Consider the following 15,943-nt stretch of genomic DNA (forward strand, 5'->3'; position numbering starts at 1 on the left):
TGACCCGACAGAGTGCCTGCTCAGCCAGCCCTGAACCCCCCGAATGAGGAGTGGTGTGTGGCGCCTCTGCCTGTCATGTCAGGCTGCTGGTGTGGCGACTCTGCCTGTCGTGTCAGGCTGCTGGTGTGTGGCGCCTCTGCCTGTCGTGCACAATGCCACCGTATACAGTACAAAACAACCCAAAAGACCCACAAATCGTGGGACTAAGCATGAGCAAATAGAGTGAGCCTCCCACCCCCACTGCCCCGTCATTGGGATGAACCGCAAAAGGGCCAACGTGCCTTTCGAGCACCTAAACAGCGCACAGGGTGATCCCTGCGCTGAACAGAAACAGATGACACCAAAGGCTGCACCGGTGCCAAGTCTGACACCACTGGCCTACCACAACAGGAAGAACCCCGAGTCCTGGCACGACCCCGCCGGGAAGGCACCACACGAGCCCCCAGGAAGACCAACAAATCCTACATAGGACAGCAACTAGTCAAAGCTGCCTGCCGATACTGCACAACAGCAACGGACAAAAAGGGGAAGATTGTCTAAGAGCCAGGGCTCAAGCAGATTCCAAGGAAGAAGTGAGCACAGTCTGCCAACACACGAGTCGAGAAGCAAAAAAATCACAAAACCACATCCCACAAGAGCGGCGCAAACAGCTTCATTAATGCAGATGATGCACATGCTGCCAAGGGCAACGCACCAGACCCAGAGTCAGCCCCAAGCTCCTCCACATCCACTTCAAACAAGTCCGAGGACAGCTCAAGGAGTGAGAAGAAACGCAGGGCCAAAGCCAGCAGGCCACATGTACGCAAATCCTCAGCGACCAATGCAGTCAAAAGGGAAGGAACCTGCACATGAAGCTACATCACCCCAACTTCTAAAAGCTGAACCCCCGAGATGTGTCCACTCGTGGGGCCTAGCAGGGGGTACCACCAAGAACACAGATATATCTAAATAAAGACACGCCAAGTATAGATAGGGAGCAACCAACCAAAGGCAGACCCCCACCAGGCAGGAAAACAAAACAAAAGAAGAACCCTGCAAGAAGACAACGTAACCAGATGGAACAGAGCTGGACACTATAAGAGGTGATAATTAGCAGTAAAGTACCCTGTGCCCTTACCAGTGACAAAAACTACCTCCCACCCAGAGGCAAACAAGGGCAACAGAAACCCCAGCTGACTCCAAGGGCAGCCAAGTACCGAGCAGTAAGAGACACAGTGAAGGTAGATCCCAAGGCGACTTGTGGAAGGTGGCCCAAAGCCCCAAGGGCAGTAGTTACTTGGCACCTAGGGAAGGAAACCCTAGGTGCATGCAGCCCGAGTACCATAGAATATTACTCCTGGCTCACACACCACCTGTTGAGACAGACCATGCCACAAGGCACAAAAACTGAGACAAATTCAGGAGCCAGAGGCACATGATCTGCCAGTATCACATCAGCCAAGAACTGTCAATTTGATCAACGGCATGAGGGTCTAGGGTTTCCCCTTCCCCCTCCAGTGGAGGGGGGCGGGGGTTGCACAGACAGCGGTGCGGCAACGTGATGACGTCATGCTCGTTTGCTACGTTTCGTTTGGGGAGTTCTGTCCACTCGCTCAGCTGTCAGTAGCAATATTTCACCAGAATGGGGGTTTGTTTTAGGGGGCTTACCTTTTTGGGTGCCAGATCCAGTAGATGGCAGACATAGAATGCTCCCAACCACACTTGGATTTCTATAGGCCATTGTTTCTCGTGCCTCATCTGAGGGGGACCAGGTTCTGGCTCGTGGTCCCTGGTAGCCCGAACTCCATGCACTTTAACCGCTGCTAGAAAGCTAATAATATCCATGTCAGCCTGGATCGCTCTGGGGAGCCGAAGGGGCTCACCCCCAGAAAAGTTGGTTCTATTCATTAATTTAAAATAGTTAATGCACTCCTAATATGTTTATGTTTTGTTTAATGTTTATGAGAAAAAAAGCAAATACTGTATATTAGGCAGATTCTAAAATTATTTTGAATATTCTCAACTTAATTAAAATACATAACATGAATACAGAGCAAATATAAAATAATGTATATACATATATACAGTTATGAAAGAAACAATCATGCATACCTGTAACTTGCAAAAGCTAATGGACATCAGAAGAGTATTTTATATACTGTACACACATGATAACTGCAGTGATGTTTAACAAAAAACTTTATGACTGGAATATATTAAATGTTATGAAATATTAACTAGGTAATTTCCAGTGATATAATCTTCTGATGAAAAAGCAAAGAAAAACTGAAGCTTATAACATATCCATCCATGCAGCAAGACCTTGGGACAACCTTAGCCTACAGATCACCTTCTTCTGCAGCTGGTTCCTGTGATTCATTGGGGTTGGACTGCCGTTTAGAAAGCAACAGAAACCAATTGAGTTTTGGTATTAATAAAGGGTAGCAGTGTAATCACTTGTTCATCACAAGTACATTCATCATGGTGAATATGTTGAACTTATATGAATTCAACAGCAAAAAATATAATCAAAAGGTCATAATGCAGTACTGTACCTTATTAGTAGTTACTGACAGCCAAATGGCAAAATTAACTAATTTGATGTTGTTAATTCCAATAGCATGTCAGACAATCTAAACACTTGTATGTCTCATACTGGACATATATATACGTATTTTATTTCATTTACTTATTTTAACCCTTAGACCGCACATATTACTGCGAATTTATGGGGCATAACATCGAAAAATATTCAAATTATGTAAACATAACTTAAAAATGTTCAACAAATCTCCAACTTATTGGCTTCAGTGCCATGAAACTCTCAAAAACATTTTCAGAAATTGATTTTAGACGAGCTTTTGAAAAATAAGAACGTTTTATTGATAACAAGAACAGCTCCTAATAACTGTAACTGATGGATTAATGCAGTAATAAAGAAATGCAAAAACCTGTCCTATGCTCAAAGAAGAAGAATAGTAGTAAGAAGTGTCCACAAAGTGGATATGCAGTTAGTGCCTTTATATCATTGCCTGAGTAATACATAACAACACAAAACATAACTAATAACTATGTTATTATGATCTCTTTTGTTATATATCATATAAATATATTGTCCAATGTTAATATACAGTATGTTACTTTCATCAATGTCCCAAAAATATTTTTTTATGGGAAATATTTTTTTTTAAGCTTTTAGTTATTTTTTCTCCTTTGTTTATTATCTGATCTGTTTTAACCTTTACATTCTTGAGAATGCATATGTTTCCATAACTATGTGAAGATAGAATGAAATTGGTCAACAAATTAGTCAGTCACAACTAGCAAAATTTAGGACTTAATTTTTTTTTTTTTACTGAGTTTTTTACTCTGATTTCAAACTCTATTTTCTTTGTCTCTTTAGGTTGTTTTGATGATTAGGGACCATATTAACCCTTGCACTGCTCACCTATTTTCGGCAAAAACGTCTTGGTGCAATTGTCAAGGACATATTTTAGTTATTTTTACAAATGTTCAGGTAAATTTTTTGTCAAAATGTTTCCAAAGTCAACTATTTCCATTTCAAAACACAAATAGTAATGAAAACATTAAAAAACATTAAAATATAGCCAAATTAAAAAACAAAAAGCACAACTCTCTGAGCGCCTAAAGGCGCTTTGCGCAGTGCAGTGGTTAAAGCTTTTTCACTTATATAAAGGATACCCTAAATATATCCCCTAAATCATTATATTTATTATAATTATCCCTGTAATTTGTGTTTTTTTTTCTTGACTTCATTTCAACACATCTTGACCTACAACTTTCACATATTCGAGTACGAATCCCAAACAATATTTATTAAAACATACAATTAAATTAACAAATTAAAAATACCTTTATTCATTGTTGATAACTTCAGCTTCAATTATCTCTGAAACCAGAGTTTCAACTTTGAGTAGCTTCTAAAATTCCAGTTATTAACTGATTCTCACTATTTTGACACATTGTGTGCTCTGCTGTCTGTTCTACAATCCCATCAGAATGGATTTTTCATAAACTTTATACATTTGGAGTTATAATTCTTTTGGTCCAAATTAGCCGCATATTTCAAATGTCCTATTGACGCTTTTTTTTTACAGTAAACTATACTAAAAACCTATATTCTAATTTAATGAAAATTAAGATCATATGCTTTTCTGAGAGGATAATAACATTAAATGAACAATTAATTATAGTTCATACTTTTTATTCTGAATTGAAAATCTTAAGTTTTCAATATTCAATTTTAAAATTAATTTTGATTCTCTAGTTTTTCAAGTTATGCTGTGATCATTTAGACAAAGTTGGAGCATATGCCTAATTGATTATGCAAAAAAAATGGGAGAGTGTTTGTGCAAGTTTTAAAAACTTATCTTAAATTATTTTTTGTCAAATCATATATGTATGTACTGCACGGTCTAAGGGTTAATGAGTTAGAAGGAAAATTTCTTGGAGAAATGAAGTGAGCAAATAACTATAGCCCACTTTAGTACAGTAGTATAAACCTTTACAAGTCAATTTCCTATTTTTCTAATCAACATAATCCTTCTTGAACATCTTACATTACTTTTAACACACATCTTTTTAATAAAATTTAAAGACTTCACTGTGTATATCGTTGTGCTTTATAATACTAATAAAGTCTATTTTCAACTAGATTTTTCTGTGTATTGTTATCCTGTCTGTTCTCATGATTTGACACACTGTAAAAACCACAGTTGAATGTAATGAAACATTGTTTTCTGGGCGAGTTCGGAGGCTTCCCGGAGCTATCCAGGCTGAATGGAATGTATATCTTTCTGGCATCAGTCAATGCATGGAGTTCTTGCCTACCGGGGACCACGAGCCACAATCTGACCCCCTCTAGAGAGGCACGAGGAGCACTGGCCTATAGAGACCCCCATGTGGTTGGGAGCATTGTATGTCTGCCATCGACTGGGACAGGCACCCAGAAAGGTAGGCGCCTCAAAACAAACCCCTATTCTGGTAAAAGTATTACGACCGAAAGCCAAACAGCTGGACAGAACTCCCCAAACAAAAATCAGCAAACTAGCATGACGTCATTATGTTGCCACGCCACTGTCTGCGCAACCCCCTCCCTTGGAGGAGAAAGGGGAAGCCCCATACCCAACCTACAGTTCTTAGACTGGATGTCAAAAAGTGCGAAAAAACACCACCGACCGAAGGAAGGGAGGGATGCCAGGGAGTCTCCAGGACTCACCCAGAAAATGGCGTTTCATTACATTTAACACTGGTTTTCTGGGGGAAGCCCTGTCAGCTCCCCGGAGCTAACTACCCTAAAGATAAGGAAAAACAGGGACTTACCCAGGAGGTGGTTTGTCCTCACTCGTTAACACGAAGTCGAGACAACTAGCTGGAACCGCCGACCCAAGGCAATGCAGGCCCTACCTGGCCCCGGAACATTCACCAGGTAGCGAGCAGCCAAGACCCTGTTCGACCACTAAAAACCCCGCCCCCCGAATGTCAACCCAAGACATGTTGTCAAAGATGGCAGCCAAAGCATCAAACTTACGCAGGTCATGGTCACAGGGCTGAAACCACATGCTGGCTAGACTTAATAACCCTGTGGACAACCTGAGAGACCCGAGCCCGGGCACAGGGAAGAAGGGAAACCGGGTCAACCCAAAGCGCATCCAGGCCACCGAAGACGTGGTGCGCAAATAACGGCGGAGAGCCACAACCGGACACAACACATGATGCACCCCCGGTCTGTCCAACCAAGTATCAACAACCCAAGGCCCCCCTCCGAAATGCAGCCATTTCATTCTTCACCAGAAAAAAAGGAGACGGCTGCAACCGAACAAAACGACCACCAGGACCAAAGGAGCAGAAACCCCAGCGCCGGAGAGCATGAAGCTCCCCGATCCGACCCCCAGAGGCCAATGCCAACAGGAAAAGAGCTTTAGAAAAACAAGAGAGAGAAACGAGATCATCCGGTCCAAAGACCAGGACGGCTCAGAAGGCACATGAGCAGGCTGGAGGTGAAACAACGCCCGAGACAGCTTACAGAACAGGGCAAAAGTAACATCAACACCGAAAGCATGCTGAAGCGGCTCTGCCAGCCCCGCACGATACGAGGCAACAGTATTCGCCATAAGATGACGGTCCTGGAACAACCAAGAGAGAAAGGACAGAACAACCCTATCAGAGACCGAAGAATACCTACGCAGTGATAAGTAGAACTGAAAGGACCACCAGGAAACTTCATAATGTTGCCGAGACGAAGCATGCAGGTGGGAGACCAACAACAAAGCCACCAGCGCACCATACAAGTGATGATAAACCCGAGTCAAAAATTCTAGATGCGAAGATTCAAGGAGAAGACCGAACCAGCCTCGTACCGGGCTGGACCGATTCACTGAAAAAGGCGGAGCCGCGGAAAGATCCTCGGGTTCGGACACTGAGCAAGCAGCGCCTGAAACCAAGGCTGGGCCGGCCACCAAGGAGCCAGAAGGACAACTCTTCCCTGGTAAGTCTCCAAGCGAGCCAGGACCTGGAGCAACAGCTGAACCGGGAAAAAGAGGTACAGGTAACCCCACCTCGACCAGTCCTGCCTGAAGGCATCGACCCCGATGGCCTCCCAGTCGAGGAAGGGCACCAAGTACAGTATACCAGGAGTCACCTCGACCATGCCGACGCTTAGAGATCCATGTCCGGAGTCCCGAACGTCTGGCACAGCCAACGAAAAGAGTCGGCATCGACTGTCCATTCCATGGAAAGGGGAAGGAAATGAGACAGGCCGTCCACCAGGATGTTGGACACCCCCAGGACGTGAATTGCTAGGAGAGCTAACCCCAAGAACTCAGCAGACGAGTCACCCGAAGCAACCAGCCCCAAAGAGCCAAGGACCGCATCGAACCCCCTCGGTTCAGGCAATGAACCACCAGGGAGCAGTCCAATCGTCGATCCACGAGCGACTCGAACCCCCCGGAGTGATATCCACACTGCCGCGAACTCCCTGACCATGCTGTGAGCCTGAAGGAAGAACGGATCCCACTGCCCCTGGCTGGCCTGGTGAGCACTGGTCACAAAGCCCCAGCCAAGAGACGACGCGTCCGTGAACACATCAAGCGAGCGCTCAGGTAGGCGCCAACCCTGAAAAACCCGAAGAGGAAGCCAGCAATGCAGTAACCGACGCAAAGCCCCCGGAGGCCGAACCCAACGGTCGCGAGAGAGGCAGAAGGGACGTCCCTGAAGGAACCAGAACAGCCGACGAAGCCACACCCGACCCGGCGGGTAGACCATCATGGCAAAGTTCAGACTCCCGCACAAACTCTCGAACAAACTCCACGTGACCCGGGAACCCCTCAGAAACAGACAAAGGCGGGACCGCAGGCAAAGCAGAACCGCCGGAGGCAGAGACAAGGAAGCAGTGCGAGCGTCCCAAACCAGACCCAGCCATGACCGAACCTGAGAGGGAAACAGATGGGACTTCCTCCAGTTCACCAAGAACCCGAACCCGGCGAGCTTGAAAAGAACCAAATCCCTGGTGAGCAGACATGCGAATTCATTGGGATCCCAAACCAGACAGTCATTGAGGTAGGCCAGAACCCGAACACCTAACATACGCAGGCGAGTCACCACGACCCGAATAAGACGTGTGAAAAAGCGAGGTGCCAGATTCAACCCAAAAGGAAGAAACGAAAGCAGTAACCTTGACGCCCCCACAACATAACCGATCCAGTCCTTGAACCCCCGGATGAACTGGGACATGCCAATATGCGTTCTTGAGGTTCAGGGACATCATCCAAGCTCCCAGCTCCAACAGAAGACAGACATGGGATAGAGTAGTCATCCAGAAAGAGGGGCAATGAACCCACGGGTTCAGACGGGACAAGTCCTGAATGAACCGGAGGTCAACGCAGTCCTGTTTCGGGACCGGAAACAGGCGGGAAACCCACCTGAGGGACGTTGTCGTTTTGACAAAGCTCAGCCCAGCCGTACCCACTCTGAGATGACACGACAGAGCGTAAGAGAAGAGGCCTTCCCCGCCAGCCCCAAACCCTCCAAGGTAGGAGGAGCCATTCAACGCGACCACACGCTGCACAAAACGACCCGAAAAGTCCACGAATCGTGGGACCAGGCAGTGAGCAAATAGGGCGAGTCCCCTTCCCCCCCCCCAATCACCCTGTGAATGGGACGAACCATGAAAGGGCCAACGCGCCTTGCGAGAACCAAAGCGGCGAACAGGGCAATCCCCACGCCGACCAGAAACAGCTGGAACTGTAGGCTGCGCCTGTCCCAAATCTGGCACCAATGGCCTACCATGACGAAAAGAACCCCGAGCTCTGGCATGACCTTTCCGGGAAGGCCTCCCCCCCCATGAGTCCCCCGGAGCAACAACAACTCAGACATAGGCCGCCAACTAACCGAGGTCCGCGTGCAACTACTACACCACATGATCAGACAGCCCACACCACAAGGCACAGAACTGTAACAGAAAACTGGAGCCAGAGGCACAACCGCACCAGATCCCATCAGCCTAAGAACTGTAGGTTGGGTCACCGACGGATGGGTCTGGGGTTCCCCCTTTCCCCTTCGGGAAGAAGGGGGGGATTGCGCAGACAGCAGCGCGGCGACATTATGACGTCATGCTAGTCTGCTAATTTTTGTTTGGGGAGTTCCATCCACCTATTTGGCTTTCGGTCGCAATACTTTTACCAGAAAAGGGGTTTGTTTTGGGGCGCCTACCTTTCTGGGTGCCTGTTCCAGTCGAAAGCAGACATAGAATGCTCCCAACTACATGGGGGTCTCTATAGACCATTGCTCCTCGTGCCTCTCTAGAGGAGGCCAGGTTCTGGCTCGTGGTCCCCGGTAGGCAAGAACTCCATGCATTGACTGATGCCAGAAAGATATACATATCCATTCAGCCTGGATAGCTCTGGGGAGCCGACGGGACTCCCCCCAGAAAATGCAATTGTTTAGCCTAACCAGAAACATATGAACCTAAGCAACCCACCTAATCTATTGAGGCCACTGCTCTGAAATGGACAATATTATGATGCTTTAGTTTTGACTAAAACCTTGCCATTTTGTTGGAGTAGTTGATTCCATTAAAATCCAGTGTATTAGGTGAGAGGACAGGTTGTGTTATCAGTACTTTGTGCTATGCTCAAACTTACAATTTTTACTTAGTAAAAGTATGTCAAGTTATTGATGCTTTAACTCTTCTATTTTTTAAATATTCTTTATCCCAAAGTCTCCTTTATCACTACTGATCACTACTAAATACTGAAAAAAATATTATATTATATTATACGTATTTACCATTTCCAAATCTTTCTATCAGGTTAACATTCTACTGACATTGGCTCCCTCTTCCAAACACTAAACTTAGTTCTTTTTTAGCAACTACTCAATCTTCACAACACACAATAATGTTCCCTGTACACAGCAATGATTGTAGTTTCTAATTTATTAAACCACAATTTCCATATTTGTGCATTTATCCATCTCACTTTCATCTATAGTGCTCCAGCAATTAACATAAGCTCAGCAATCTAACAGAGCATTAGTGTAGTCACACATCATCACAAACCATCAGTAGATTCAAAGCACTGTATAACAAAGAATATAAGGAAGACGGGACACCACGAGTGTGGCTTTCATCCTTTAACTGCACTTCGATAATTACGCTAAATTCTAACAATATGTTCATAATGCTATTTATTCTTGTTCATAAAGTATTTAAGGGAAAACAATGAACTGTCATACACACTTGTTATAAATTACCAAGTCATTCTAAGGCAATTTTTTTTTTCTGATAAACATATGCATTCTATAAGTTTAAACAAAACTACCTTAACATTCTGCTAAAATGTGAGATTAATATCTTAAAAATCGATTACCGCTCCCAAATAGTTTCTATCCCTCAACAATCAACATATGTAATGTTATTTACCATAAGGTCAATTAGAATATTTATATACTGTACATATCAGACTATGCAAAATGCATGTGCTTTCACATACAGTCCTTTCTTTCTATGCATTCTTGTCTGCAAATGTAATGAAGTGGTGACTGCTATATTTGTATGATGGCTAAACCAGCATGTGGTAAATTTTGACAACTACCTTCTTCCTCTTATGTCTTAAAACATGAAGGTAGTTGAAGCAATTAAGAAAATTCCTACATTAGGCAACCCCTGCCATGTCAATGACACAGGAAATAACCAGCTTCTATTTGCAACTTGAGAGGTAATTGGAAGGAACACACTCAGCCTAAAAGATTCATACAAGTCTTAACAAATATTTCTGTCACAAGCAAGAAACACTTAAAATGTTCCCTGCATTACAAAATGCTGCATTTTAATTATTTATCACTCCAATACTCTGCCATATACAAATTTCTTGCTATGTAAATTATATCTGATTGAGGTTGAGATAGCAACATTAAAATAAGCATAACTCAAATCTCAACAAATTATTGTTTGATATCTTATCAGAAAATTAGCAGTAGGATCCTACTCAGCATTTAAAAAGGCTGGCACAGAAGTTTGGATTGGTTTAACAGTTACAGTATAGTTTTATCTTAACCTAAAATAAACCAACATCATCCGATACATAATTAGTGTGGCATTCACTAAGGTAAAACTTCCAAAGTAGGATAAGCTGGCTATTCAGTATGTTTCATGAATCATTCTTCTATGAGATAAGCCTCCTGGCATACCATCAATGTGGAGAGCAAATCAGTGATGCTTGATAGAAATGTACAGTGTAATCTTAATAGCATTGACTATATGGGATCGGACCAGTTTTCAATGTTCAAAATTGACTTCATATCATGGCTTTAACAGATTTTCAATATTTATTGCTAATATTTTTAGTTTTTTTGTACAAATAACAAGTCACCTTGTAAGATCGTGTTTGGTCCTGAGGTGGTCGGACAACAGGACAAGGACTGTACCTTACCTTAGTGCAGTCCCCATGGCGTAGTGGTAAGACACTTGCCTGGCGTTTTGTGAGCGCTTTGGCCTGAGTTTATATCCTTGCCGGGGAGGATGTACTTGGCACCAATCCTTAACTGTAGCCTCTGTTTACCCAGTAGTGAATGGGGTACCTGGTTGTTAAACAATTTGGCGGGTCGTATTCCAGGGAAAATTAGAATTAAGAACTTGCCCGAAACCCTATACTTGCCAGTGGCTGTGCAAGAATGTAAAGGATGTACTTGGCACCAATCCTTAACTGTAGCCTCTGTTTACCCAGCAGTGAATGGGTACCTGGTTGTTAAACAATTTGGCAGGTCATATTCCGGGGAAAATTAGAATTAAGGACCCTATGCTTGCCAGTGGCTGTACAAGAATGTAATAACTTTTGTATATATATCAATAAAAATAAAAAAATAAAATAATAATTACATGACCTCACATACAACAACTCTTACTTTTTGCCCACCTGAATTAAGAGAACTAAGCTCCAAGGACAAGTTAAGCGAACTTAATCTACGAACTCTAGAGGAGAGAAGGAATCACTATGAGCAAAATACTTAGGTAAATACCTAAGCCAGAATCTTGAAATTAAGAGAAAGTTGGATAATAAATCACCGATTGATTTAAAGAAATATTTAAACACTTCAATGTGTTATATGAATTACAGACTACAGTATAATACACTGCAATCCTGTTGTACCCCACTAGATAACATGACTCCAACAACAGGTGACCTGACACAGGACAAGTGTCAGGTCACTTCTATGACCTGACACTTGGAATCAGGATACTTGGACACAGGAGTGTATTCCCAAGAACAAAGGGTTGTGACTTGCCTGTAAGAGTAGGTGATCTCACACTCACTATACCAAGATAGTCTTGTAAATTTAGGTGGCATTAGTTATAAAGATATCTTGTTCCAAAGGAAAATTATTTGTAGCCAATCAATGGTTGCATTTTATAAAGGTTGCACTATACATTGATGGCTGGTATGTATATGTGTGTGTGTGTGTGTGCGTGTATGTATATATTATATTAGCTTAGTTATTTATAATTTTTGATCAGAAGTATGATTTCATTAGTTCCCTAAGGGTGGGAATCATAGGGAAATTTTAAAGTGATTTTCTCCATATGACAAAACAAATTGTGAGCCATAGCTATTAGTCTTTACAAATATTTTATTACAATATTGTTTTGAAGTTTAAAAAGCCATAAAGCAAAATATTCATTACTAAAAAAATTTGTTTTCAAAACAAGCACTTTCAAAAGACTCTGATCTGCTAGAGGACCTGCTTGTGATGATAATTTTAGAGCCAGGTATAAAAAGAATTGTCACTTCAGTTCTCAATTCACAATTAAAACAAAGACTGTCTACTGCAAGTACTGATATAATGCATGTAGTTATTTATGTATTAAAGTAGTATAATATGTTTGGTAGCAGTTGGTTGGAATTTGGAAACTATGAATGTGATACTGGGCTAATCTGTGCCCATAATCTATTAATATGCACTTCTTAATACTACTAATCGTTCAGTTACATAAAAAACATACTACTACAAGTATGTCACTTACATTTCACCAAATTTCTAGCCAAATATATTAAAGAAAATAATGGAATTATGCATAACATTAATTAGGAATTAAATAATCAAACTACAAATACTTAATATAGCAAACAAATAAGTAAATACAATTACATTTTGTGCACCAACTCTCACAAAAAAAAAGTCTGCAACCATGCAAAAATAAAATAGGCATTACAAAAATAAATATGCTTGTGTTCAGAATTTGCAATGTTATGGTGTAAAGTAAAACTGCAAACAAAAAATATAATACCAATAAAAGAAATCCATCAAGGTGTATACAAAACTAAACAATACCTAAGTTAATTAATATAACTCACTGTTCAGCTTCGTAACTTAACCTCAGAAAGCCACAGTGGACTCCATTGATATGATTGTAATGGGTAAAGTACTGTACTTATAAATCTAATTCAATCTAAACTTCCTTCCTGATGTTTATATATCACTCAAGCTTTGGCCATAAATCAAAAGTGCTGCAAATCTAAATTAAAAATCCCAAAGAAGCCAATCACCATAATCACTGCCAAATACTACTTTATAATCAAATCAAGCAATGCGTGCAAAAATTATTAAAAAAGCAAATCAATGATAAGTACAAGCATGACAACTTTGGGTCATGATACAATTGGGATCTGCTCGTTAAAATTAATTTTCAGTCACAAATTTGTAAATGAAGGTTAACAACTTAATGTCACCCCCAAGATTCCAAGATATTACCTACATGAAAACATTTCCAATCCTGTTTTTTCATTCCCCAAAGAAGTCAATGAAAGTAAATCAGTGTACCAGACTTTAAACTGAAGAGCTGCAAACAGCTTCTGAACCTTAAGCAACTCAGGGGTTGCTGCAATCTTGGTCCAAATTCATCTCAGCCCAGACAAAAATTAAAGTGCATCACAAAATCAACCATGGTATCATAAAATTGTCCACTGCCCTACCTCAGACTCAGTCTTTGGAGAAGGTTTATCCAATATTTCAATCTCCTTTTCTTGCATACTGAAGTTTGCCAACTTATTGGGTGAATCACCTGTCTTGATATTCATTTTATTAATTGTATTTTTTGTTGACATTTTCTCACACTCAATTCCACTGCTGCTGGTGGAACACTGCTCCTTGTTATCACCCTGTTGAACACCATTATTTATGAGAAATTACTCCACAACAAGCTTTACATTAAATAATACCTCTCATGTTGAGCTTGCTATGAATAAATTATTCCTGAATACCCAGTACAGTACTGAAATTACATATATTAAAATTAGTAAAGAATTTTGTAAGCAAACCATATAATTTATTAATTTGATGACAACATATATGATACACAGCTGCCTAATTTGGTTAAAATCAGAACGAGCTCAAGCAACAATTTGTATAAGAAATTAATATTATTTTTACAAAAATTGAAATACTGCATCATAAACACAAAACAACTTTTGATATGATATTAATTAACAAAACAGTTGGATTTGTTCTCGACTCACAATCAGCAATCACGGGAAGATAATTTGTTGGGCATTTTTCTTCTAACCTAATGACTCTGTTCACCTAGTAGTAAAAAGGTACCTGGGAGTTAGTTACCCATTGTGGAATTGCATCCTGTGAAGGGTCATTAATTTGACCTGGGGGGGGGGATCGATATAAGCCTAACATATATACTGTACATACACAAGTCCAAGAGAAAATTAATTATATTGTAAGATTATGTTACAAATAACATTTACATTTGTGTGATATGGCCAGAAATGATAAGTAGACATATTAAACCAAATGATCAAAATTAGTTAACAAGCATGTGGTACTGCCAAAAACACAGAATAATTAACAAGAATGTCTTAGGAATATATGAATTAGAATGTGTGGTTCTGAATGAGAGGCAATGATTCAATGATTGAATCAGCCTTCAATCACTGGTTGAAGGCTGATTGACTGATTTCCCCCAATCAGCCTTCAACTAATCAGTTGACTGAAGGCTGATTGACTGACTTTCCCAATCAGCTTTGAACCAATCAGTTGGTTGAAGGCTGATTGGGAGTCATAACTGGGAGTCAGCCTACAACCGACTTCCAATCTCAGTTCCGTTACTGATGAAGCAGCTTGTGGAGCTGCTTGTAGTGTTCCAGTCAATCAGATAGTGGACAAGCCCCTCTGCTTCAAGCCAAGAGCCGGTCATCCACTGCTTCTGTCTCGTTGGATGCCTTGTTGCGTGACTATTTCCTTGGTTCCCTCTTCCAAGACTCACATTTCTAAGGTCGTCCACAGTGTAATTAAGTCTAGCCAGCCAGCCAGCGGTCAATCCTTGAGTTCATGATGTTCTCAAATATGCGACTTTGACCGCAGTCTTCTCCAACATGTCCTGGGGTTCATATTCAGGCTCGGGGGTTCTGACACCCCGGTACTAGTACTTGGTTAATGTTCCTGGTCCGTCAGTCGCGTGTTACTTTGGGCTGCATCTCCTTGCCTGGTTTCTCTTCTTTGTCCTAATGCCTGCCACTCTCCTCCTTCCTGCTTCAAAGTCCCTTCAAAGTTCCATCTTTGTTCTCTGTGGTTAGGTGGTTAGTTAGCTTCAGAAAGCCACTAGTGGCTCCCTCCAGAAACGCAGCATTGAATGTAATAAAATACTGTACCTCTTTCTGGAGGAGCCCCCGTGGCTTTTTTTTTTTTTTTCAGGAATATTTCTGTGCAGGCCCTAAGCCTATGGCTGGCCCACTAAGTGTTACTTGTTTCTGTTTTACTTAGGTAGAGTATGCCCCATGTGTTTAACAACTTCTACTCTGTTGAATTTAGGTTGAAATCTTATTGGGTTTATAACTGTGCACTGTGTTAGATAATGTTCCAGTGGTCTGTTGGGCATATCTCCAGTGTTGACATTTCCTTTCATCTTTTGGAACCTGTAAGCCTATTTCTCATGCACATGGATAACCAAGCCTGATGTGATATAAGTGTACTTCTGTTGTTCTACTGTTCCCTTTCATCAAAATAAGTGGTTCATAGTTAGTTGAATTCTTGTACCAACCCGCAGATCCTGATGTTGCAAATGCTGTGTTGTTGTCACTGTACATCTTCTGCATTGCTCTATTTCTAATTACTTTCTTAATCTGTGATAGACTATGAGGTAAAGGTTTACATTTCTTCTCTTAGTTACAAGTTTTGCAGCTTCATCTGCAATGTCATTTCCTATTATTCTCACATGACCTAGCACCCTGTTGATAAGTACCCAACGGCCTTGACATTTGAGTGCTTGCATTGATGCTATGACATTTGTGATCAGATAGATGTTGTCACATATGTGTTCTTGTTACAAGGTTTCAATGGCAGTTCTTGAATCTGTATGTGTGATAACATGTTGTCGGTGTTCAAACAAGAGCATGTTCCAAAGCCTTTTGAATAGCTAACATCCCTATTTGTAAAGTTGAAC

The 15,943-nt window shown here is 41.6% G+C and overlaps 2 protein-coding genes across 8 annotated transcripts in view; one reads left to right on the forward strand and one right to left on the reverse strand.

Annotated features, from left to right (window-relative positions):
- LOC123766240 (uncharacterized) overlaps positions 1-15,943 on the forward strand; it is a 208,907-nt gene that overhangs the window by 56,079 nt on the left and 136,885 nt on the right. The window lies entirely within an intron of this gene.
- The window catches only part of LOC123766245 (coronin-1A), a 112,364-nt gene that overhangs the window by 17,518 nt on the left and 78,903 nt on the right, over positions 1-15,943 (reverse strand). For 2 of the 7 annotated variants that reach the window (XM_069321134.1, XM_069321137.1), the window contains 2 exons: positions 13,467-13,652; positions 2,299-2,369 (listed from right to left, as the gene is read on the reverse strand). In XM_069321134.1, the coding sequence (XP_069177235.1) occupies positions 2,319-2,369; positions 13,467-13,652 (237 nt within the window). In that variant the 3' untranslated portion in view covers positions 2,299-2,318. Of the gene's footprint in view, positions 1-1,461; positions 1,473-2,298; positions 2,370-13,466; positions 13,653-15,943 lie in introns of those variants that run through there. The other 5 variants (XM_045755284.2, XM_069321136.1, XM_069321138.1 and 2 more) reach the window with 4 other exon arrangements.

Source organism: Procambarus clarkii, chromosome 9 (genome assembly GCF_040958095.1).
Source record: "Procambarus clarkii isolate CNS0578487 chromosome 9, FALCON_Pclarkii_2.0, whole genome shotgun sequence".
In the NCBI taxonomy this organism is placed as follows: Eukaryota; Metazoa; Arthropoda; class Malacostraca; order Decapoda; family Cambaridae; genus Procambarus; species Procambarus clarkii.